The 26,844-nt window shown below is 49.9% G+C and overlaps 2 protein-coding genes across 5 annotated transcripts in view; both read left to right on the top strand.

Moving 5' to 3' along the window:
- The window catches only part of RNF115 (ring finger protein 115), a 73,706-nt gene extending 69,839 nt beyond the window's left edge, over positions 1-3,867 (top strand). Inside the window, exons 7-10 of one of the 4 annotated variants that reach the window (XR_013622415.1) lie at positions 429-522; positions 627-742; positions 2,936-3,170; positions 3,269-3,867. Coding sequence is in view for 2 of the 4 variants with exons in the window: in XM_068106720.2 (XP_067962821.2) it covers positions 429-522; positions 624-742; positions 2,936-3,007 (285 nt within the window). In the remaining 2 variants the exon portion in view is untranslated. Of the gene's footprint in view, positions 1-428; positions 523-623; positions 743-2,935 lie in introns of all 4 variants that reach the window. The other 3 variants (XR_010983244.2, XM_068106721.2, XM_068106720.2) reach the window with 3 other exon arrangements.
- The window catches only part of LOC144890825 (uncharacterized), a 75,165-nt gene that overhangs the window by 43,779 nt on the left and 4,542 nt on the right, over positions 1-26,844 (top strand). The window contains exon 2 of the mRNA XM_078772678.1: positions 9,752-10,997. Within this exon, the coding sequence (XP_078628804.1) occupies positions 9,984-10,997 (1,014 nt within the window). The 5' untranslated portion in view covers positions 9,752-9,983. The remainder of the gene's footprint in view (positions 1-9,751; positions 10,998-26,844) is intronic.

The following is a 26,844-nucleotide window of genomic DNA, read 5'->3' as shown; positions in this document are numbered from 1 at the left end:
ATCCAAAAAATAATCATCGCAATGACAGCAACATTAACTCCATCCTTAAAATCACGAAACTAGTAGGAATGCAGCACCTGATATCGTGCTCTGTCAAACTTGATAGCTGCGTGCAGCACTGACCCCAGAAGGTTTTGTGGGATCGAGTTTCCCTCTTACACGGTAGTGCACAGCATCAGGTTGACAATGGCAATGTTAGCGGTTGCACCAATGAATGCTGGTAGGTCCTGCTTTGTTTACATTCCCTTCTAACCACAAGGAGGATTATGTCCAAATGACTGAACATTTATCCTGCCTTGAGATGATCTAGTGTTTGAGCATTACCCAATCTCTGTTTGATTATCAGTATAATAACTTTGAGCAATCAGTTGTTTGTCTCTGTGTACCGCCACCCCGCTTTTGTTTGACTGAAAAATCTTTCAAAATAGCTCATTGGACAATTGGACAACACTGGGCCACCTCCAGCCAGTCATGATGCCATCTCTGCTCTTCCGACCATTAAAATTGATCAGCAGCAAGTAGGTGAGTTATTGAGTCGTGTTTCTTGAAGTTCTCGTATTTCAGCCTTTACTCTTGTCCTGTAGGGAATTTACAAATGTTACTTTAATCACTCCTATTCCAAGCAGACAACATGCTGGAGTGTACTGTATGCAAGGAAGAGTACAAGCTGTCGGAACATGCTACTCACCTCCCTTGCCTTCATTATTTTCACGTGCAGTGCATTGTGCCTTGGCTAAAGATGGTGAGACCCTGGAAAAACAGTGTCAACGTGTTGTTCTGTGGATGAATATTGAGCATGGATGTGATATGTTGAGGGTATTGTATTGTCTTGCCCCTGGGGTTGAGACCCCTGGTTGACAGATGACCAAAACGAGCTTTAACTCTGAGGCATATGGCCGAACTTGGCGGGATTATTTCTGGCACGCGCGGGGCAGGGACCCAAGCCTTACCTGGGACGTACGGCCGGCACGGGGATGTAGTCCTCGATTCACAAACAAACAAGACAAGACCAAAATGATAAAATGCAACAATAAACGATTTAATGAAGATAATGGTAAATAACCATGAAAGGTAAGGTTAAAAACTAAATCCTAAATGAGGGACCCTCCACTCTGACACAAAATACAGACGGGAAAAGATAAAGAAAATAAAATGGTGTTTATAGTGTCGGCACTTAGTGTTGTTGTTCAAGCGAGGCCGTCGAATGAAGTCCGCAGCACAAAGTGGCCCGAAGGCGCGAGTGGGAAAAATGCACACAATGGCGTGAAGCTCCTCGCCGTGTCGCGACGAACGTAAAGGGATTTTGTGGCCGGTCCTCTCCCACGATGGTCTCCTTCCGACCGAAGCACCAAGAGCTCCGCAACCCGTTGCCTTATTTCTCCTCCTCACGATCGCAAAAGTTCCACTAAAGCTCTGGAACGTCTCCAGAGGCGCACATGAGGCCAAAAAAAACGACCGTTTGCTCACGTGACCGAGGCAAGAGAATTAGCAAGGGTGAGACATCTTCCTCTTCCTCCTCCCTCCACTATGCAAAGCTTCATGAACGGACACGGGCTGAGACGCATCCGTTTGCCTGCGTGACCAAGACAAGAAGAGAAGATAGACATGACCGCCTGCAACCTCCCTGGCTCCCCCACCCTCCCTGGCTCCCCCACCCTCCCTGGCTCCCCCACCCTCCCTGGCTCCCCCACCCTCCCTGGCTCCCCCACCCTCTGTCTCACCCACCCTCCCTGTCTCCCCCACCCCCCCCTGTCTCCCTTTCCCATCCTCCCCCCTACTGTCCCTCCCACTCCCATCCTCGGACCACACCTCCCTCCCAAAGAGTACAGTATAGTGACATGCAGTGAGGCTTCGCTCCCCCCCCCCCCCCCCCTGCTCCTTTCTTCCTCCCCACACTCTCCAACCTCCAAAATTTTATTTTTGGGGTTTTATGGATTTGTTTGTTTTAATTTGCCCCCTGGAACTGGTTTAAGGTCCATTTCTAAAAGGTGTCAGTGGGATCTTTATCTTCCATATGTTTTGGGTAAGATTGTAGCTGGTGGTTACATTGTCAGACTGCTCTATTTATGCATACATCACCACGATGGCCATCACCACTTGTTGAGCGAATGTCTTGTACCGTTGGTGGCATGCTCAATTTGCACATGGACGTTTTGAATTTGTAGAAGAGCACAGCTGGGTGGTTAAAATGCCATCATTATTACACTCAAAACGAGAAAACGTCTCAAAATGCAAAGCCCTTCCATGTCCGCTTTGTACTCAAACTAAACTTGAAAACGACACCTTTAAAAACATTAAATTTATTAAACGGTGTTCTCCATTTTTCTCATAAGTTTGTTGAAAATTTGATGACAAAAGCTCAAATGGTAAATAAGGAAACGCAGAAGTAATTACAAAACCCGGCCGTCTCATGCTGCATGGCGGCAGACAGTTTACATAGCGCGATTTTTACTTACTGTGATTTTGCCCTTTGACATTTTTACCCCATTATTAATTTGTTTTCAACATATTCTCAGGATAAGGGTTTATTGAAAATTTGATGACAGTCTCAAATGATTTTAAAAAATAAGGGTTATTGCCCTAACACACAGACACGCACACACCTTGACACACAATCAGAAGCGATTTCAAAACCCCATCTCCCACTGTGTGGCAGACAGTCTAATAAGTAGACTTCCCCTATTGTAGAAATGTCATGTGATTTGATTTGATTTAAACATTGATTAAAAGGGCATTTTAGAGTTAGCTTAATTGGATCATTGGAATAGCTGCTTTGGATGCCACAGAATATGCATGTTTAAATACAGTGCGATTTATTTCCATGAGCTTGTGGATTTACAATTACTGTGCTATCAACATGGTTTTGGAAAGGGAATGGTAATCGTCTTGTTGGTGCGAGTTCACTTGTGCTTTGGTTATGTTGTTTGCATTGCAGCATGATAGTTGTCCTGTGTGCCGCAAGAGCTTGCACATTGAGAATGAAGACGTGTACATGGAGACTGAATGAGCCTTTTCTTTGTTCGAGGGTCCTCGCTCAAAACTGCGACGCTCGCCCCACCATGCCAAACGTGTCGTCCTGATTTTTCCTTTGTCTCTTTCTTCGCAATAAATATATTGGCAACCATCGATGCACTCGCCTGCATGTGTCCTCACGAGGACGCAGCGTTGTGGTAAATCGGATTGCACATTGTCCCACATATCTTTTAATTTATTCATCCACAACATCGCTGCACCAACTTCAATATAGTTTGTCCCTCTTTCACCTCAGGATTTCCCACAAAAGCAGGTTTTGTTGCTCGTACCCTCGGAGACTACAAATCTACGCTTCTCAGAAGTTGGCCGAGACAGATCGGTTTTGTCCAAGCTGTGCACCGGGCACCGTCTTGTACATTGAGTTGTATCGTACACATGTGTTGGATAGTTTCCCAGAGAAACTTAAATATAGATCTGCAGCACTATAGGTGTATCCCCCAATTCTTGTTTTACTGTGTCAATGGTTTTAATTTTTTTTGGAATTTCTCATTATAAGGACCTTTTTGTGATTCTGTTCTACCTTTGCTGACCCTGCCTTGTGCGCCTTGTGCTCCTAATGTTTTAACATGGAACACCTAAAAGTTGGTTTATAATTAAAAAGAAATGATACTTCTATTTGTTGCAATCTTTGGCTAATCCGTGTTTACTGTTCGGCAAACGTCACTGTGGCCTATCGGCCTCTTCCGTGATGTCGTAAGGGTCTTCAGGGCTAAATAAACTATGCGAGATTGACTGGATCTGCAATAAGAAACACCGTATTTGAACAAGTGTTGCTTTGATTGACCGCAAGGCACAAATCAATATTGGAAGATAAAGCGATTTTAAAGATCTGCATGACATTGTCTGTCCCTGGTACTTACAATGGGTTTAATATGTAGAGAAATGTATATGTATATTGGTTACAGTTCAAAAGCATCCTTGATCTTGATTACCTCTGCTACTGAAAGTTATGTTTTCACCCATCTGTCTGTCTGCCTGTCTGCTTACAGGATACCTCAAAGTTGTGGAAGGATTCAGACAAAATTTGGACAGGTTTTAGGTATGTGACAAGGATGAAATGATTCAATTCTGGGGAAGATCTGGATCAGAGAATTTTTCAAGTAATTCTTCACCATTGAGCAACAACAACAACATGCATTTTAAGGCCATTTTCCCTGCTAGAGCGGGGGTTAGCCTTGCGGTCCCCATGACAATAAATTGTCATGGTTCTCTTTTTGAGGCAATGTTTTTATGGCCGGATAAATTCTTCCGGATATGACCGAAAATGGTGAATTCTTCACCATTGAGCGATGGGGCTAAAATCAATATACTGTATAGCATGATATTTCAAAATGTTGAGAGTTGTACAAGTGACCATGCCAGTCGGTCTGAGTGAAATGTCAGACTCTGCGGCGCTGAGGAGGCTCCCTGCGAACTTAGCCCATGAATTGCAATCCTTCACCGGCAAGGGTGGATACTCTAAGTCCTGGGAGGATTCTGTTCCACCTTCTAAAACCCAAATGGAGATGACAACGAATGACACACACTTTACGTTTTGTATCCCACTGATAGGTGGGATCTGGGTTCTTACAATAACCAAAATGTAATCGGCTTGTTCTTTTCACCTACCCAACTAATCTACCTAGTTTCATCATAACCCGTCTGCATTTTTAAATATCGTGTTTTCTATCATTTTGGCCTCATCTCTCAATGGCGAAGAATCACGTAAAACATTATACGTGAGTCATAAGTCCCAAGCCACCATTTTGGTGTGGGGGAGGCAGGTGAGGAAGGGAGTGGGGGTAGTGGAAGGGGGAGGGGAAAGATAACGAACTTTTTTTCATTTTCATATATATATATATATATATATATATATATATATATATATATATATATATATATATATATATATATATATATATATATTTATATTTTGTTTGTTTGTTTGTTTGTTTGTTTGTTTGTTTGTTTTTATTTATTTATTGGTTTGTTTGTTTATTTGTGGTTTTTTGCCGAAAACACTCCCGGCACTCACTGATGAACCTCTGAAAGTTTGACGAAGATCCATTCAGCCATCTCTGAGAAAAATGGTGACACAGACAGACAGACCAACAGCTCTCTTGTTATGTTATATCGTCTTGTAGTATTGTTATGTCGGTGGGGTAGGTGGATCTATAGATTTAGGTAGATCTGCATAGGTAGGTGCTCCGATGTCACGAAGAAGAACCATCTCAATGTAAGTAAGTCAAGGACCTGTCTAGCCCGGTTTGTCGGATTAAGCTGCGTATCTGTGTCCCCGCCATGAGGGGGCGGGGCATGTTAAGTAGTTCTCGGGTTTATGCTAATTCCCCGGTGTGTCGTCCCCATTGAGATCATTCCAGTGTCCCTTATGGCAACACATCACATACATTAGTGAGCCCCATTAGCGCACACATTAATGAATGCTCCCCTCTCACAATGACTGACTGGAAGAACCAACAGGAAGCAACCACGCACTACGGCGCCATGGCAAACACATCGACCAGGCAGGCAATAGCCACACCCAGGAGAACTCGTGATTGATGGGGGGGAGGGGGGAGTAAAGAGCAGGTCACCGATTGGCAGAGTAGGGAAGGGCGTGTGATTGGTCGGGGGAGGGGCAGAAAGCTTCCCCGTGATTGGTGGAAGGAGCGACACACTGATTGGCCACCGACCGATGGCCTGACACGAAGGGCAAAAAGCGCTTGGCCAATGAGAGGGGACGGACGCGATCGGAAGATTCGAGAGGTCAAGGGGCGACGCACTGGTTGGAGGAGAGGAGGGCTGACGTCACGGGACGGTGAGTAAAACCTCTCGCTCCCCGGCATTTTGTCTCTTCCCTTTGCCCTCTTGCTTTGGACTGTCCCTCTGCGCTGGACCTTCTCTTGCCTTCGGATTATGGTGGAGGAACGAGGAGTTCAAAAGACGGTGGAGAGACGGAGCACTGACGAGTCTCCTTCCCTGTGTTCGCGTGCGAACGATGAGTGTACGGGCGAGGCTCGCCGCTGAAGCATGACAAACAAGGACGCATCGAAGCCTGGTGAACGGGGGCGCGGGGAGGCCTGCTTTGCCCCAACACCGGAGCCTGAATGGCTGAACAATTCCTGACTGCCAGAAAAAGCTATGCCAGCACAAATGTGCGCACAATGGTTTCTTTAATTATCCTTCCCGTTGTCTTGTATTTGAAGTTAGGTGTGCGGGATCCTGATTTAGGAGCATTATTTATTTATCGTCGCGTTCATTGTTCTCGAGTTCCGTAAAATAAACGTGTTTCTTTTTGTACATAATTCTGTTTTCGTTTGTGAGTTACTTTTCGCAGATTGAAGACTGCGCGTGGGCGTTCGGGTAAATCTCGCCGCTTCTTCTTCTTTCTTTCTTCCTCCCGCGCGTGTATAGCAAATCCGCCATTGATCTTCGCCTCTTTAACGCTCGATTGCCATTCGCGATTTGCCCGGTCTTCACCGAGGGGAATCACGCGATAGTATTTTTTTTTTTATACTGAAGGAGCTGCGCTCCAACGCGAGTCGAAAGAATTGACGCGACCAAAGACGGAATTCGTCCGAGTTGCTTTATTGAAACAAAACAGCTCAGGTATTCTCAAAAGCCCGTTTATCGGGCAGCAATATATATACACATTTATGCCCGGGCGTTTGCCCGGGAAAACCGAGACCGGGCATGCCCGGGTGTCAAGGGCGAGTCCTGGAGAGGCGAGTCTGGACATGCCCGGGCGGCCTGGCAAGTCGAGGCTGGGCGTGCCCGAGCGCTCTGGGCGAGCCCTGGAAAGGCGAGAGCGGGCATGCCCGGACGCTCTGGGCGAGCCCTGGAAAGGCGAGTCTGGACATGCCCGGGCGGCCTGGCAAGTCGAGGCTGGGCGTGCCCGGGCGCTCTAGGCGAGCCCTGGAAAGGCGAGAGCAGGCATGCCCGGAAAGACGAGACCGGGCGTGCCCGGGAGGTTCGGGCGTGCCCGGGAACAGCGAGTCCGGGCATGCCCAGGAGAGGCGCGTCTGGGCCCGTCCGGACGAGCCCGGCATGGCGATCGCCCCCTGGCCGCGTCCTGGCAGGTGCAAGGCGATTGTGTACATTCAGCGGGAACCGCTACACACGCCCCTCCAGAATCGACCTGCACCGGCAGGGTCAATTTAAGGGGGGTCCGGATGACCCGGCTGAAGCGACCCCTGGAGGGTCGTGGGGGGGTTCCGATCCGGTGGTGGGTGGTCGAGCGGGGGGAACTGTAGACGGGGGGCGGCCTCACCGCGGAGGAAGGGCCAACCGTGGTGGTCGGTCGACGTCCACGTGCGCCGGTTTGAGGCGGTCCACAGAGATCCGGTCCGACTGGCCGCCGACGTCGACGACGAAGGACTTGTCGCCCCGTCGCAGGACCCGGAAGGGCCCGTCGTACGGTGGCCAGAGTGGCCCCCGGTGCGCGTCATGACGCACAAAGACGTACTCCGCTGTGCGAAGCGCCGGGAGGACGTAGGACTGGGGGCCACCGTGGCGGGACGTTGGCACGGGGGCAAATCGGCGGGCGGCCTCCTGGAGGTCCGAGCGCTGGTGTGCGGCGGACCAGGGACTGGTAGCGTCGGGCACGAACTCGCCCGGGACGCGGAGCGGCTGGCCGTAGACGAGCTCGGCGGCGGACGCCCGGAGGTCCTCCTTGGGGGGCCGTGCGGAGGCCCAAAAGGACCCACGGCAGCCGGTCGGTCCAACCGTCGTCCTGAAGGCCAGCCATGAATGCGGCCTTCATGGAGCGGTGAAACCGCTCGCACAACCCGTTGGCTTGGGGGTGGTAGGCCGTGGTGCGGTGCAGTGTGACCCCCAACGAGCGGGCGACCGCGCCCCAAAGTTCGGACGTGAACTGTGGGCCGCGGTCGGACGAGATGTCCGCCGAAGCGCGCGACCCAGGTGGCGATGAACGCCTGCGCCACGTCGGCGGTGGTGGTCGAGGTGAGGGGCACGGCCTCCGGCCACCTGGTGGTCCTGTCCACCATAGTGAGCAGGTGGGTGAACCCCCGCGATGGGGGCAGGGGACCCACCAGGTCCCCGTGGACGTGGTCGAAACGCCGTGCAGGCACGGTGAAAGGTGCTAGCGGGGCCTGGGTGTGGCGGTGGACCTTGGCCCGCTGGCAGGCCGTGCAGGCGTTGGCCCAGTCGCGGACGTTCCATTGAAGGCCGTGCCAGACGAAACGCGCCGACACCAGCTTCTGAGAAGCTTTCCGGCCCGGGTGAGAAAGGCCGTGGATGGAGGCGAAGATGCGGCGCTGCCAGGAAACGGGCACGATGGGGCGAGGCTGGCCCTGGGAGATGTCGCAGAGCAGGACGGTGCCCGCGAAGGGGATGTCGGCCAGGCGGAGGCCCGTGTCTGCCGCCCGGAGGGCCTGCACTGAGGTGTCGGTGGTCTGGTCGGCCGCTATGAGCACGAAGTCCACGTCGAGGTGGACCGCGTTCGCGCTGGCCCGAGAAAGACAGTCGGCCACGGCGTTGTCTTTGCCGGCGACGTGGTGAATTCCGACACAGCGGAGAGGTGGCGCTGCTGGCGGGCCGACCACGGCTCTGTGACTTTGGCCATTGCGTAGACCAACGGCTTGTGGTCGACGAAAGCCGTGAACGGGCGGCCCTCCAGGAGGTGTCGGAAATGACGAACGGCCAGGAATAGACCAAGCAGCTCACGGTCGAACGTGCTGTATTTTAACTCGTTCGGCCGGAGCTGCCGGCTGAAAAAAGCGAGTGGCTGCCAAACCCCGTCCACCCATTGTTCATGGACGGCGCCCACCGCGTAGATGGAGGCGTCCGTAGTGAAGGCGATGGGCGCGTTGAGCACCGGGTGAGCCAGCAGCGTTGCGTCGGCGAGGGCCCGTTTTGCGCTCGCGATGGCCGCGGACAAAACGATGTCATGCTTGGCCGGCTTGCCCCGGAGGGCCTCGTAAAGGGGCCGCATGAGCTGAGCAGCGCGGGGCACGAATCGGTGATAAAAATTCACCATGCCGAGGAACTCTTGTAGGGCCTTGATGGAACGGGGACGCGGGAACGTGGTGATGGCCTCGACCTTGGTCGGCAGCGGCACGGCCCCGGTCTTGGTGATGCGGTGGCCCAGAAAGTCAACGGTCGTCGTGCCGAAGTGGCATTTGGCCGGGTTGACAATTAAGCCGTGCTCGCTGAGGCGACTGAACAGTGTTCGGAGGTGGAGGAGGTGCTCGGCGCGGGACGTGCTGGCGACGAGGATGTCGTCCAGATAGACGAAAAGAAATGGCAGGTCGCGCAGCACGCCGTCCATTAAGCGCTGGAACGCCTGGGCCGCGTTCTTGAGGCCAAACGGCATCCTCAAAAATTCGAACAGGCCGAACGGCGTGATGACGGCCGTCTTCGGGACGTCGGCCGCCCGGACAGGTACCTGGTGGTATCCCCGTATCAGGTCAATTTTGGAAAATATGACCCGTCCCGCCAAACGGGCGGAAAAGTCCTGGATGTGCGGGATCGGGTACCTGTCGGGGGTGGTAGCGTCGTTGAGGCGGCGGTAGTCGCCACACGGGCGCCATCCGCCCCCCGGCTTTGGCACGATGTGCAGTGGTGAGGCCCACGTTAGGGTGCATCAAACGCCCTTAGGTTCTTGGATTTTAATGTCTATTCTCTCAAATGTTACACTTGTTGGTAGAAGTATGTATGCAAACAATAAATGAAATCAGAGGTGGTCCTGGGTGGCCACCGGCCACTTTTATATATTTAGGGCCATTTTCGGGGCCGCACTATGTAAAAATGTTTGATTTTGTTATTTTACACCCAAACCTAGTCATGTTTGGTATCAAATTGAAGGTCTTGATGAGAGGAATACAAATATAACAATTTTATGCAAAAAACGATGGTTTGATAATTAGTTTGTATTTTTACATGAATGAAATCGGAGGTCTAATCGTGGGTCCCATACTAGTAGTCTAATAATATCCTTTATTTTCTTTCAGATGGCAGATAAGAAGACCAGATTAGCAAGTGCCATTTTTGGTCTTGGCAATGCTTTTACAGAAGCAGATGGTACATTGACAGGAGTCCGCCTCCCAACTTGCCGGCAGGTTCTTCGATGCGTGATGTGGTACATCCAGAAAGAAATATGTGAAGGCAAACAAACTCAGCCACTGAAATGGAAATCTGCCAGCATCGTCCTTATCCAGCTGAAAAAATTCTACACTAAAGCAAATATTCCTATGCTTTCAGACCATCAATGCTGCAAACTAATACTTGACCTTCTTAATGACAATAACAAATTGCGTCAAATACCTGTTTCTCGCCGAGAATCTCCAAGCACTTTGGCTAAGTTGCAAACCATGAATGAACGTCTTGATAAGACCTTTGGTGTATGGACAAAAGATGCAATGACAAACATTAAGAATGAGGAAGATAGAGTATTTTTAGAGTCAATGAAATCTGACAGAGTAGCCTCATTTGGTGGTGTTGACAAGAAGAAAGTTGATAAAGATCATAGAAAAGAAAAACGCCTCTTAGCGGAAGCTTCAAGACGAGAACGTCATGAATCATCCAGTGTACAAGAGATGACAATTAGTTCTGTATGCTCTGATGATAGTGACTCTGCAGATAGCTTGGAAGAAACTGAAGAAGAGGCGATTCCAGAGTTTCAAAGGAAGCGTAGTCACCACAGATCAACATATGCAGGTACATCTGCCTTTATTCCTCATGATATTCTGAAAAGACATTCAGTTGTGTCTGTTGCTACTCGACTAAACATAACTCCTGTTCAACAGGTTGCGCTCACCAAAGCTGTAATTCAAGAGGCAGGAGGTGATCCACGTCGTGTGGCCAAGTCGTACTCAACTGCTGATAAGGCTCGACGATCAATAACAAGTGCTATCGCCAAAGATATTCAAGAAAATTGGATCGCCCCAACAGCTGCAACACTTCACTGGGATGGCAAGCAGATACCAACGCTCACAAACAAGAATGTCAAGGAAGAAAGATTGCCAGTGTTGGTTGGGAATGCCACTGATGTAAAGCTACTGGGGGTGGCTAGATATCCTCCTGGAAGTGATAGGTCATCAGGTGACATCATTGCCGAGCACACTTACACGTATCTACATTCATGGAAGTGCAAACAATCAGTTGTCAACTTATGTTTTGACACAACAGCATCAAACACTGGACACGTTACAGCTGCCTGTGTTACCATTCAATCAAAACTGGACCGTGCTCTTCTGTGGTGTGCATGTCGCCATCATGTTGGAGAGGTAATCCTGGATCATGTGTTTGACGTTCTCAAAATTGAGGCATCAAAGTCTCCAGAAGTATCTTTGTTCCAAAAATTCCAGAAGAATTGGGAACGCATATCGCATGCAAAGAATGAAAGTTTAACCAAAATTGACATTTCCATGTACAATGACTATGCACAACAGCTGCTTTTATCCTGCAAAAACAAGGTTTTAAGCACAATCCGCACAAGCGCTTCATACTGTAGGGAAGACTACAAGGAAATGGCACAACTCTGCCAGGTAGTCCTCGATGATGATGTCACAAAACAAGGAACACTCCACAGACCAGGGGCCATGCATAAAGCAAGGTGGATGTCAAAGATTCTTTATTCCATCAAAATATGCCTACTTGAAGAGCAAATTTCTCTACTACCTCGAGGAACTGTAACAACACAACATCAACAGAAAAAACTGAAGGAGTTTGTTGTTTTTGTTGTTTATATTTATTGTGATTGGTGGCTCATATGTCAGTCTGCTTCAAATGCCCCATGGTTTGATTTGTGCTTTTACAAGACTCTGCTCGACTATAAAGCTGTCAACTCAACCATTTCAGTCAGCGCTGTGAAAGCCTTTGATAGACATTTGTGGTATTTAACCCCAGAACTGGTTGTTTTGGCACTGTTCAGCAATGCAATTCCTCAAAAGGATCGTCGTGCCCTTGCAGATGTGTTACTGGCCATACAACCAGATGAAATGCCAAGCACTCCAAAACACCGCTACGGTTCTGGATATGGCAAACCGTCATTTCCAAAAATTACAGAAGCGACAACCCTGGCTGATCTTGTGAACGAGGACTCGTGGTTTACAGTAAACCTTCTTCACCTAGATATGACCTTCCTAACAGAGGATGTTGACACTTGGCAGAACAATGAGCACTTCAAGGCAGCCAAGTCCATTGTGGATGGGCTTAATGTTGTGAATGACCCTGCGGAGAGAGCAGTAAAGCTCGCAACTGATTTTGTCTCAACTGCAAGAAGAGAAGACCACTTCCAAAATCTTCTTCAAGTGGTTGAATGTGACCGCAAAGCGAGGCCAAATTTGCGGAAACGAGCAAAGTTGTAGTAGTGACATTGGCGTTGTGCTTAATACATTTTCAAACTTTTAATCAATGAAAGTACAATACTACAACACTGTACTACAACTTTGTAATATGAAGAACGATTTTGGTTAATTTTACATTGACATGTAAGGTTGTTTTAACTGTTTGATATTAGGCATTTAGTAAAAGTAGGACTTTACTTTTGTATATAGGTATAATGGTTAATTTTACATTATCTTGTAGTTAATTTTACATTATCTTGTAAAGTAGTTTAGCTGTGGCCCTAAATGGCCCTAAATATATAAAAGTGGCTGGTGGCCACCCAGGACCACCTCTGATTTCATCTATTTTTTGCATACATACTTCTACCAACAAGTGTAACATTTGAGGGAATAGACATTAAAATACAACAACTTTTTGAAAATCATGGGGCGTTTGATGCACCCTAGCCCACGTGCTATTGGAGCGCCGCACGATGCCGAGGTGCTCCAACGCGTCGAACTCGGCCTTTGCCACGGCGAGCTTGGCCGGGTCGAGGGGGCGGGCCCTGGCGTAGACCGGCGGGCCAGTAGTGGGTATGTGGTGCTCGATCCCATGCCGCACTGTGACGGCCGAAAACGTCGGCCGCGTGAGGGCCGGGAATTCCGCGAGCAGGCGAGCGAACTTGTTCGCCGTCGGGAGGGCGCACGCCAGTTCGGTCGGCGCGGAGCTGCTCATCGTGCACGCCAGGGAGCTGAAGGTCTCGGCGTTGACAAGGCGACGACGTTTGACGTCGACCAGCAGCCCGTGCGCGCAGAGGAAGTCGGCGCCCAGCAAAGCCATGGGGGACGCAGGCGGTCACAAAGGTCCACTGAAAGCGCTGGCTGCCGAAGCAGAGGGTGACGTCGCGCGGGCCGAAAGTGCGTATGGCCGAGCCATTAGCAGCGACCAAAGAGGGGCCGCAAACGGCGTCCCGCCTGTCCTGCTCAGAGGCGGGTATGACGCTCAGTTGGGCGCCGGTGTCACAAAGGAAACGCCGCCCGGACGCTTTGTCCCGAATAAAAAGCAAGTTGCCCGAGTGGCCGGCGCTCATGGCTGGGAATGAACGCCGGCCCGGCCGTTTCCCGACTTGCCGAAAGTGCACGGGGGTCGGCACGTCCGAGCCTTGTGTCCGAACCTGGCGTGGTAATAACACCACGCCTGGTCAGGTGGAGGCCCTGGCCGTCGTGTCGGAAGTGGTCGGCGCGGCGTGGCGGCCGCCAGTTGCACCGGCAGTTCGGCCTCCAACCGCGCAGGGCGCTCGGGCGTCGTGGGCGTCGCCTCGGACGGCGGCAGGCTCCAGGTAGCCGCGCCGATGTGTTGGCCCGCCGAGGAGATCTTATCGGCTTCCCTGGCGAGGGCGTGGGGATCGGTGATCGACGTGCCAGCCAGGGCGAGGCGTACCGGGTGAGGCAGCTGGCGAAGGAACAGCTCGCGGAACAGAAAATCCGGAGAGTGCTCACCGAGCAACGAGAGCATATAGTCCATGCGCTCGGACGGGCGCGTGTCGCCAAGCTCGGGCAGGTCGAGCAGGCGCCGTGCGCGTGCCGCCGGTGAGAGGGCGAAAACGTCGAGGAGGAGCGTCTTCAGCGCGTCATACTTGTCGGCAGCCGGCGGGTGCTCGAGGAGGCTCAGGGCGCGGGCCGCGGTGGCGGAACCGAGCGCTGCCACGACGTGGTGGAAGCGGGTGTCGTCCGCGGTGATGCCTCGCAGGGCGAACTGGGAGTCCGCCTGGGTGAACCAAACAGCCGCGTGAGCCTCCCAGAAGGTAGGCAGTTTAAGAGTCACTGCCGTGTCCATGTCGGTAGGTCACCAGTGAAGGAGCTGCGCTCCAACGCGAGTCGAAAGAATTGACGCGACCAAAGACGGAATTCGTCCGAGTTGCTTTATTGAAACAAAACAGCTCAGGTATTCTCAAAAGCCCGTTTATCGGGCAGCAATATATATACACATTTATGCCCGGGTGTCAAGGGCGAGTCCTGGAAAGGCGAGTCTGGACATGCCCGGGCGTCCTGGACGCGGCCTGGCAAGTCGAGGCTGGGCGTGCCCGAGCGCTCTGGGCGAGCCCTGGCAAGTCGAGGCTGGGCGTGCCCGGGCGCTCTGGGCGAGCCCTGGAAAGGCGAGAACGGGTTTGCCCGGGAAAGACGAGACCGGGCGTGCCCGGGAGGTTCGGGCGTGCCCGGGAACAGCGAGTCCGGGCATGCCCAGGAGAGGCACGTCTGGGCCCGTCCGGACGAGCCCGGCATGGCGATCGCGCCCTGGCCGCGTCCTGGCAGGTGCAAGGCGATTGTGTACATTCAGCGGGAACCGCTACAATACCATGTATTTTAATTTTTTCCCAGATAATACAAATATGACATTAAACCAAGATGGCAGACACAACTCCATTTACTGGTTGAGAGGCTGGTATCAGTGGTGTGGCACCACGAGAAGAGAAACAAAAGATGATGAAACGGGTACAAGAAGACTTCGAGGAGCGTTTTGGAAAGTTAGCACAGTCAAAATAAAATGTTCATCTTTGGGGAAAAAAGGAATTTCAGACTGGAAGTGTACTCAACAAGTGCAGCAGACAACCAAAAAAACGTGATTTGGGAATACAAAACATTGACATTCATTCTCAGATCTCCGAAAAAATCATTACAGAAACGTTATGCAGAGTTGGGTGCTTCGTATTCATTGGTTTGTCACACAATGAAAGAAGACCTTCACATGCAGCCATATAAACCAACTGTCATTTGTGAATTGTCGGATGCAGATCACGAAAACATGTTGACAGCTTGTGATGAATTGTCAATCTTGTGCTGTGACAATGGCAGACATACGGAATCACTTGATGTCAAAGACGACAACAAACAACAGGCATTTTAAGACCATTTTCCCTGCAAGAGCAGGGGTTAGCGTTGCGGTCCCCATGAGAATCTTCTCCATTTTGCCCTATTTTCTGCATCTCCCCTTGTTAACCCCCTTGCCCGCATTTCTTCTTCGACCATCTTTAGCCAAGTCTTTCTCGGTCTTCCCCGTCCTCTACTTCCTTCTACATTCATTTCCATCACTTCTCAACCAGTCACTTTCATCCTTCCTCAACACACATGACCAAACCATCTCAACCTGTTTCTCTTCACAGCATCCATCACAGGCTCTATTCCTATCATCTTTCGCAATTCATCATTTGTCTTCCTCTCTCTCCAGTGGGGAAAAATGGCCTTAAAACGATCATTCATTCATTCATTCATTCATTCTCAACGATACTCCACACATCCACCGAACCATTCGCATTTCCAGCCTTCATTGCTGCTCCACGTTCATTACCCATGTCTTGCTCCCATAAATCATAACACTTCTCACACATGCAGCATACACCTTTCCCTTCAGCTTCAACGACACTCCCTCATCAGCACGCCACTCAGTTCCCGAAACTTCTTCCATGCACATCTCACTCTTGCAACCGTTGCCGAGTCTGATCCACCTTCTCCATTCAGCATGTCTCCGAGGCAGCAAAATGTTTTCACACCTTCCAGCTTCACACCGTCTCCAAGATCCAACTCAACATTTCCTCCATGTGCAGCTCCCTCTGTGCACACCTTACACTTGAATGTAGCTGCCACACTGGTTAATTACCCTCTCAAACCATTACATTTTTGATGAACCCACTCAGCGCACATTGTACATCGAATGGAATTCACTCCGACACCCTTCCTGCACACAGCCACTTCCCAGTTCTTTCCACCTCACCACATGCTTTAGGGAGAAGTATAAAACACAAGGACACCAAAGACTTCCTGGACAGAAGTTGGTATTTCAAAAAAGTGGAATTGGGGTGAAATTAGCGGGGGTAGAAAAGATCAAGGTTTTGGATGGGGGAAGATAAGAGATAGTGGTGAACAGCTGTTTTAAAGACTTGGAGGGTGGAGTGGGATTGAAGAGAGTGAGGGAGTTTGTTCCAGAGGCGGGAGAAAAGAGGAGTGAAGGTGAGCAGAGAGTCTTGATTTTGGCAGTTTAACCATAAGAGGGTTGCAGGCAGATCTTGTGCGACCTGTAGGAATATTTGCGCTACAGAGCCCAGAGAGAGCTGGGGGGGCAAGGCCAGAGAGGAGTCAGTAGAAGACGGAAAGACCACCAACCTGCCTGCGGTGAGTGAGTGAGAGGCCCTTGGAGTTAGCTTCATCGCGGGAGATTCCAATGATTCTGAATGCTTTGGTTTCAACAGCGTGAAGGCGAGCTCGGTGTGAGGCAGGAGCACCAGCCCAGAGGGGAGAGCAGTATTCCATTGAGCTGCGGATGAAAGCCTTGTATGTGGTGAGGAGCTCAGGTGTGCCAAGGAAGGACTTCGCACGACGGAGGATGCCCAGTCGGCGACTGGCTTTGGAGGCCAGATTTGAAATGTGGTTTTCCCAGGAAAGATCATGGCAGATAGTGAGACCCAAAAGCTTGAGTGACAGAACTTCTTGGAGAGGATTATTCAGAAAGTGGATGGGAGGGTTGTCCAGTCGGTCTTTTCGGAGAGACATCGTAAGAGTGTGAGATTTGTCAGGATTGAAAGACATGTTCCACTTGTTTGCCCAGTCTGTGATTTTGTCAAGGTCTGCAGAGAGTGAGGAGGCTGCAGACTGCTGATCTGAGGGATGAAGAATGGAGCGACAGAGAGTAGAGTCGTCAGCAAAGAGATAGAGAAGATTTTCAAGAGAGTCAGAGAGATCATTGATGAAGACCAGAAAAAGCATAGGGCCCAGAACACTGCCTTGGGGAACTCCAGCCTGAACAGGAAGAGGAGATGAGAGAAACCATTCAGGGCCACACGTTGACTACGACTAGAGAGGAAGTCCGCCAGCCATGCGTGGAGATTTCCATGGATACCAAAAGAGGAGAGTTTGGTGAGCAGAGCGGGGTGCCAGACTGTATCGAAGGCACGTGATATGTCAAGGGAGACTGCTCTAATTTCCTGTTTGGCATTGAGGACCTCCATCCATTGTTGAGAAAGCAGAAGCAGCATGTCCAGAGTGGAGTGTCCAGGTCTGAAACCAAATTGATCAGAGATCAAGCCATTGGAGAAGAGGAAAGATTTCATATCTGAAGCAATGATGGATTCCATGACTTTGCTGATAATTGGGAGAAGGCTGATTGGTCTGTAGTTGCTGGGATCTGTTTTTGCACCTTTTTTGTGCAAAGCGGTGATGTTGGCAGATTTCCAAGCAGATGGAAGATGACCTTGAGCAAAAGAGAGGGTGAAGAGAACAGAGAGAGGGAGTGAAAGAGCGGAAGAACATGATTTTAGGACCCGTGGGCTGATGCCGTCAGGTCCAGTTGCAGAATCAGGGTCGAGGGTTGACAGAAACTTTTCCACCTTGTCAGGAGGAAAGGACACAGAGTCCAGGAGCAGCTGGGTACGGTGGGTACAGAGAGGGATGGGTTTGGGATGCAAGATTTAGAGGCAAACATAGAGTTGAGGCATTCAGCTTTTTCACGTGCGGAGTCAGCCGTGTGGACATTTGAGGTGAGGGAGGGGATGGAGGGGGAACAAACACCAGAAACAGATTTGACCAGACGCCACCAGGATTTGGAAGACGGAGACATAAGAGAGTTCGGTCCTGAGAACGGAGAGATATTGTTTCCTGGCTCTCCTGAGGGTGGACACACACTTGTTTCGGGCTTTGTGAAAGGAAATGAGATTTCCTTCCGTTGGATTTGCTTTCCAGGAGACGAAAGCAAGTTGTTTCTGGGCAATAGCCTCACCACAGGATTTCGTGTACCATGGACGGGAGGAAGGGTATGACAACTGAAGACGAGATGGGATAAATCTGTGCATGAGAGAGAGCAATTTACTTTGGAAGAATTCCCAGGATGAGTTGATGTCAGAGGCAGTAGAGATGGGAGACCAGTCCAGATGATTCATGGCTGCTTGAAGACCGTGCCAGTTGGCCTGAGTGAAATGCCAGACTCGTCGACGCTGAGGAGGCTCTCTGAGAATGGTCAGAGAGATGTCCACTGGGTACGCTACAAGTAGTAGTGCACTTAGTACCGACCCCTGATGCACTCCCACCTTCACCTCAAACTCACCACTGTTCCTGTCCTTCGTCCTTACGTGCGCGCTCTTTTGTACATTGCCATCACTACTCTGATCAACCATTCCTCCACTCCTAACTTCCCTCAATGCCCATCTCACGACTTAGTGTGGAACCCTATCGAATGCTTTCTCCAGATCAACAAACCCAAGAAACAACCTCTTCCTCCTCTCCATGTACTTCTCCTGCAACTGCCTCACAATAAAAAGCACGTCTGTCGTTCCTCTTCCTGGCATAAATCCAAACTGCATTTCGTCGATCTTCACCTTCTTCCTTATCCTCCTCTCCAACACACTTTCCAATACCTTCATTCCATGCTCCAATAACTTTATCGCTCGGTACGAGCCACACTCCAGAGGGTCACCTTTCCCCTTGAATAGAGGGACGAGGGTACTCAGTTCGCAACCCACTGGAATGCGGCCTTCTTTCACCATCAGATTGCAGATCTCTGTCATTCTCTTCACACCCCACCTTTCTGCTGCCTTAAACATATCTCCCACAACTCCCGTCGGTCCTCCCGCTTTTCTACTCTTCATTGCTTTTATCGCTTCCTCAACTTCCTTCTCGGTTATCTTCTCTGCCGGTCCTAAAACTGGGTTGCTCTCTATGTTGCCATCCCATTCATTCTCTGCATTCAACAGTATTTCCATATATCTCTTCCATCTTCCTTTAATTCCATCGGGGTCCACAACGATTTGTCCCATTTCATCCTTCAAGCAACTCACCCCCATCACATCAGACCTCTCGTTTGCTATCTGCTTTGCAATGCTGAACACCGCTCTCCGACCCTCTTGCGAATCCAAGCGTTCTCCGAACATTTTCCTGCATGCCTCCTGCGCCTTTGCCACCTCTTTCTTGGCTGCCTTATAACTTTCATGCTCTGCTTTTTCTGCCCCCGTACCCTTCGCCTTCGCCACTCCTTGAACTTATTCCTCTGCTTGTCAATCCTCTTTCCAACTTCATCATCGGACCACCGCTGCACTTGGAAACATGGTTTGTTTTTGTCCATCCACATACCTCACCAACGGCTCCCAACAGACTATCTTTCATTGACATCCAACCATTTTCAAGCTCAACCACATCATCCTCTACCATACTCAGCCTCTCTTTTAATGCCTCCCTCACCGTCACCTCTTTCAACCTCCACACCTTCATTCTCGGTTGGTACTTCTCCCGCCGAGCTCTCCTCGCACCTTTCACCCTTATGTCGCAGACAACCAAGTGGTGCTGTGAAACAGCCTCCTCCCCCGGGATCACCTTTGTGTCCCGGAGGTGCCCCCTATCTCGCCTACGCACCAGCAGGTAGTCGACGGTTGTCGTCGACCCACCTGACGTGTATGTAACAAGCTTATTATCCTCTTTCTGGAACTGAGTATTACAAATAAACAAATCAGCTCTATCAGCAAATTCCAAAATCCTTTCACCTTCTCCATTTCTCACACCATGTCCGTAACCCCCATGAACTCCCTCAAAACCTTCCATACTCCTTCCCACATGTGGTAGGAGGAGACCTAAATGGACAACAACGTCCTCATCTTTCACGTTTTCCATCAGCTTCTCTATCGCACACCAGAACTTGTCCTTCTCTTCATCGCTCCAACCAACCTGCGGAGCATATCCTGAGATGACGTTCACCAAGAGCTTTCCAATCATTTTCACCATCGTCAACCTTTCACTCATTCTAGTCACACTCACCACACAGTCTACAAACTCCTCAGAAAACAGGACACCAACACCATTTACGCCTTCTGGGCACCCTTGCCACACAAACTAGTATTTCTGTCCCTGCCTACCCTTCACCATTCTCACACCACTTCCCTTCCATCTCGTCTCCTGCACACAACATATGTCCACTCTTCTTCTGACCAATACTTCCACCACTTCTCCTGATCTCCCTGTCATTGTCCCGACATTCCATGTCCCAAACCTCAGAAACCGATCTCCACGTCGGACATCAGACGTTTCGTCGTCATAAATGGAGTGATTTCCACCCTTGCTTTGATCGGGTTCCCCACCTTGATGATTAAGGGGGTATTGTAGTTCTTGTATTACTTGTAATATGTTGTTATTCTCCAGTTAGTATGTACTACTCTTACTCATGGGGCTTATGACTCACCCTGGTAGATGGTATAAAACTATAAACAAATCTTGTAAAAGCAGCTAAAACTGTCCTGGGACTTATTACTCACCCGGTCGTGTTCTGATTTAGATCTTCACCAAAATCTAATCAATTTGTCCTTTTCACACACCCAACATGCCCATCATGTTTCGTTCGAATCCGTCCACAACTATTTGGGATACCCAGCTTATGCACAACGTCTGTTCAACGTTGGTGGTGGAGGTTTAAAAAAAAAAAAATCTTATGATTCCGAACTTTTGTAACCCTGTATTTTATGTAAGCATGTTATAAATCATTCTTCCTTTATAGTGTGCAGACGGTATGGTGGGTAGGAATAGTTGTGGTTTATGGGCTTTTCGTTGAAAGATTTGAGGAAATATCCAAATAATTCCATAAAAAGAATACGAACCAAACTTGACGTTCACATGACGTTATAAAAGTGATGTCACCTTTGAATTCAATTTGCTGATTGCTTGTTATCCACATAGACCACAAAATTTTCGTACAAGGAAAATAAAACAAGAGTAATAATGGCGTAGCTTGGCTTGGATCTGTTGAGTGGAAGATCAATTGTCCCCTGTAATATGACCAGATCTTCGGCTCTGACGTGTACATTTGTGAGGGACTTGCATACATACATGAATGCATTCATAAGATACATACACATGACTGACAGACAAACGCTTTTCCAGACAGCATTGCCCTACAGCGCACTTCGTAAAAAATAAAATAAAAGGCTCCTAAACCATGTGACCGACGACGTCATAAAAAAAAATTCTCGACCAATTTACCCCTCGATCAAGCTCAATAAATTTTTTACTGATCGGATTCAGCGTTCTAGTTGTCGATTTATGACGTCATAATGAAGGCACATATGATGCGATCATTAAGAAATGTTATTCCCCATGGGGAGTACTTCACAATGAGCCACCTGTCCATTTTTCCATTCAGCGGTTTGAGATATCGAGGTGCAATGTTTTCGGGGTTTTCCAAGATGGCGCCCATCCCACGTGACCTATGACCATTATTACAAAATTCTACAGGAGGCACTCCTACGGTGAAAATGTCAATTGGACCATTGGTGGCAGAGAAAACGAATTTTAAAGGGAATATACCCACAAAATGCCGGCGGAAGGGACATATATATGTATATTCATACATAAATGCATACATACGTATATTCATAGATACATATATTCATACATACATACATACGTATATACATACATGCATGCATACGTATATACATACATACATACGTATATTCATACATACGTACATACATACATATTACATACATACGTATATTCATACATACGTACACACGTATATACATAAATGCATACATACGTATATTCATACATGCATACATACGCATATACATAAATGCATACATACGTATATTCATGATACATACATATGTATATACATACATACGTATATTCATACATGCATACATACGCATATACATAAATGCATTCATACATACGTATATACATAAATGCATACATACATATTGTTGCGGATCGCGGACGGATGTTATATTGACCGAGCGGTGGTGTATTACCGCGTCCGAACAGTTACTCCCCGATTAGAACCCGATCCCGCCCAACTCACCCGATTCCACTCGAACGTTGGCCGAATCGCGCTACGCTAAATCAATGATGGAAAGGACACAACGGCTGGGATAAATGAAACGACACCAGGGGGTACAGTTCTCAAGACCTCCGGAGGAGGATATAATTGGTGATGCAGAAAAGGGGTAGATTACAAGGTAAGAGGTAAAGCACAGAAAAGATGGGCACTTAGACACAGTCTTATCTATCTCCGACAGACCACAGACAAACGGAACAAGACTGACTTACACGGGGATTGATGGCAGGGAAGGACAGGCAGTCGATAGCACAAGGTGCACCTTGGCTCAGGGGCAGATTCAAACACGGTCCGGTCCAGAGATGCGGGGAGGTATTGCAGCGCTCGGAGGTGGCGTCTCTCTTCCTTAAAGTCCAGCGCGCATCTGACGTCACCTCCCTCTTCCTGCGCATGCTCAGCGGGGAGTGACACGCCCTCGGCTCGTTGGCCCCGCCCCAGATGGGATCGGTCCGCCGCTTCTATTGGGTGCGGGGGGTTACCGGGCTCCGCCCTTGACGAGGAGCTGACCGAGCCCCTGCGTGGTAACCCCGTCGGAGCACATGTTCAATGGCGGCTAACCAAGCCGGAGTGAGGACGCACACTCCCCGCGCCGCCGCCGCTGTTGTTGTTGTTGTTGTACCATGAGGAAGAGCTGCGGGGAGGTATTGGGAGGTCCTAAACTTTCTAACGGTGCCATACAATCACATTCTGGTGCAACGAAGAGTCAGAATTAATGGAAACGAGTCCTTAACTGACATAGACTAAGAATAACTAGCAAGATGTCCTATAGTTGTCTACGTGAGATGCGGTGGACCTGGATGCGACATTTAATGGGGGAAATAGGGGGAGGTCGGGTCTACAGAGCGTTGTTTACAGAAAATGGGACTAGGGAATGGGGGATTGGGGATAGTTGGGAAGTATTGGGGAAATAGGGGAATATTTACAAGCGGATATGGATGGAGGCCAATCTCATATCCGCAACATTGCACCCTTCTCTACCTCGGGGCGTCCCGACCCGATAAATTTTTACTTACTTTAGTGTGGCACTCAGATGTAGTTCCCTCTACTATTAACTCAACCCTGAGTGCGACAGTTTTACAGATGTTCACAAATGAGTAAATATGTCCCCCTGCGACGTTGCACCCTTCTCCTCACAGAAACACACCCACAGGATAACCGAATCGCGGAAAGAATCCTCAAACTAAACATACAGCCGGTAGGGAGCATCATTTATACAAGACTACACTGATATTTACACTACGATCCAGGACCTGTTTTTGGAGGAACACATGCAGATGTTATGCATAGAGAGAGCACGCATGCCAGCATCGATACACCAACCCACGAGTGCCCTGTGGCCCTACGGCCTTTAATAATGTGCAGAGCACCCCATCCAAGCACCAAAAGCACCACCCCATACACACAGTCAGCACCATCCGGTGCACCAATAAAGTGTTCATAGTCACCGGTGGTGTCGCAGCCGGCCGATGTTCTGCCGCTGGTCTTGCCTTCCTGAAGTGCACTTGGCCTTCTGGCTTCTTTCAAAAATAAAGAAAGGCGCCAACCGCGTCCATTTCTAAGTTGTGGCCGTCAGGGGGGCCAACTATAAGTGGTTCACCTGTATGGCATAGGTGCCACGTTGACCCATAGGTCCATCAACGGGTGGTGCTTGCCCGCAAAAGAACTGCGGTCCATGGTGGGCGGCCACAAAAATTGCGGTCCATATGGTGTATCGATCCAGGCAGCAAGCAGCGAAAGTACAGGCCCACAACTGCGGAGCCAGCACCTCTCTCTCCTCTCTCTCTGCCCCAAAGCCAGATCCTCGGAGGTGGGAGACAAAAGAAAACAAGTGAGTAAGGTGGTAAGGGCGCAAAAGTGCATGCAATGTAAGGTAATGCACACTGGGGGCACATGGGAACCAGGTGAGACAGGTACGTTCCTACCGTACGCCCCCCCCCCCCCCCCACCAGGTAACCTACATTGCCCCTCCCTTACCCCTTACTGTATCCACAAAACACAACACTACCCATAAACATCTACTTTACACATCAACAAACGTCCCTACTGTCTTCCCCGTTCCTCCCATAAACCAAATTCGTCTTCTCTCCCTCCTAACCAATCAAATTTGCCATTTCCAACTCTCATCAAAATTTGCCATCTCCAACTCAACATCAAAATTTGCCATCACCAATTCATCATCAGTCCCTCCTAAGGAGGGAGAGATGGAATCACCCCAATGTCTCATCCACGTCGTGATGCGTCTCACAAATCCACCCAGCAATTCTCCTTTCCTGCAACACAGAACAAAGGAACACAGGTGTGGAGTCATCATCTTCACCTCAGGTAAGTGGCTGCGTATGGTGCGACAGGTTCATCAATCCTAACTATTTCCTAAATGACTTTAACAACTTTACATTACCCGGGGTCTTTCCCTGCCAATCCATTGGCCAACTTACACTATGGGTTCTAAAAACCAATTCCCATTGACCAAACTGTGGTGCTTCTCAATTTGGGGTCTCACTCCCCCGATTCATCTCCCGGTGCCCTCGCACAATTTCTGGGCTGTGACGTGTAGCTCTCCCAGCAGGTCTACCCACCTGCACACCTCCACCACTGTAGTTGCCACCCGAGCTTACCTGCTCCTCACCCTAACCTAACTAACTGGGGAAGGCCCTCTCGCACTCTCACCCCCTCAGTGCCCTCTCTGGCACGGGCTGCCCGATCCACTCCCGGGATCCTCAGGCACCCACTGACACTAACGGCTCCCAGAGCCCACCTGCGGCCTCACCTGGCCGACATCCTCACAGTGGTGGAGTGCCCAAACCAACTACACACACTAACAGGCTACACGCCCAGCCATTTCCACCACACTAATGCACCCATCCACAATACCATTCTGCAACCGCACCACAAATGCCAATATCCAACCACAATTTACCTATACCCTCTACCTAACACTTACACTACCCGCCCCGGGTACTCGTGAAAGGGGTCCACTCTTCCCCCATCCACACCTTCGCACCATGCACACCACTCCGTACCACTTACTCCAACTCTCTCCACACCACTCATTCCAATACTCCATGTACTCCACACTCCATGTATTTCACACAACCATTCTCCATTCACCTGTTGGTGCACACCTGTGCACTCACACCTGGTGCCACCTGCACCCTTCTCTCCCCCAAGCGCATTCGCGCTGATCCACAACACTCACTACTCATACACTGCTCCACACTGCTCCACACACCTGTCCAGTTCTCACACAGCATCATCTCATCTAACTACTCCCCTCTGAAACTTGCGCTTCCCAGTCGTCCCTTTAAACTATTGCGCTCCCACGTCATTATCATCCACACTAATCTACTTGCGTCCCCCACTACAGGTATCAGTCACTACCTAACCTTATCGTTACCTAATGTCATCTTCTACGGCCCTACACACAATATAACCTAACCCACCCGGGCTAGTTTTCACTGCCATACACCCCATAATCTATAGCGCATTTGCCCCCTAGTTTGTGAGGGATGACAGAGTTGCCATCCCACCACATCGGGCATCTCCCACTACCAATTTTGCACATCAAATTTCAACAAATCAAAAATTTGCCAATCACTACTCATCATGTGCCAATCATTACTGCCAATCCTTTGCCAATCATCAAATTTTGTTTTTTTTCTAATTTTGGGTCCAAAACACTAACCTCATCATTACAGTCTACTTACTAATGCCTCTCGGTGCGCCAATTTACTTCTAAAGCTCGGCTTCGTACAGCCAAGCCATGAATGCGGGTTCTTTGGTGCCAGCGGCTGGATACGTCCCGCATTCGGTGCAGGGAAGGAGGTTTACCCGGGCCGAGGTCCCACGCACCATCTCGGCACGGGGCCATCCCATGGCCCGACCTCGACCTGCCCGGAATGCCTCAACAAAAAGTGGTCGCCATGACGACCCTTCCTATCGGGCTGCCCGCTCCGCCTAGTGGAGCACGGACGCGGCCGTTCAAAGTGAGGCCCGGCGTGGATCGCGTACGGCGGTCCTTTCGAACCCGCCGTGGCTCGGATCCCCGCTGGTTCTCGCGGCACGCGAAGCCCGGCACGCACCGAGGGCCCGATTCGGCTATAAGTCGTTCTCACCTCTAACCCGGTTACCGTCGATGCTTCACCTGCATGCTTACATGCATACGCTACCCCTTTCTTGCTCATACCTCCAGCTGTTCCCATGCTCCTCGTACCTTTCCTTACACACCTCGGTACACTCATTCCACTCACAGCCTTGGTCACACACCTGACCACCGAACACTTTGGCACACATTCGTTGGTCGCACACCTCACCAACACACCTCTTCGCGCCCCCTCCTCGGTCACCTCCTCTGTGACAATCACAGGTGTGCCCTCACTCGCACACCCAACCACGGGCCTCACGACCAATTACAGCGTGCATTCCCACACACGCTCTACCATTCCAGGTGTGCATCCTTCCATTCCAGGTGTACATCCTTTCTCACCTGTCACAACCAACTCACGCTCCGTGTCACTCTTACTACTCTCACCTCCACTCTTGACAGCGCACTCACCCTTACTCTCGACAGCGCACTCTTTCCTCATGCACCCGTCCGTTACACACCTTTCTCGCGCACACTCTTGCGCACACTCTCCCGTCACACCCTCTGTAACACTCACCACAGGTGTACACTCTTCC

Source organism: Myxine glutinosa, chromosome 2 (assembly GCF_964187855.1).
Source record: "Myxine glutinosa chromosome 2, kmMyxGlut1.1, whole genome shotgun sequence".
In the NCBI taxonomy this organism is placed as follows: Eukaryota; Metazoa; Chordata; class Myxini; order Myxiniformes; family Myxinidae; genus Myxine; species Myxine glutinosa.
The sequence above is the reverse complement of the archived record's forward strand: the minus strand, read 5'-3'. Positions and strand labels throughout refer to the sequence as shown.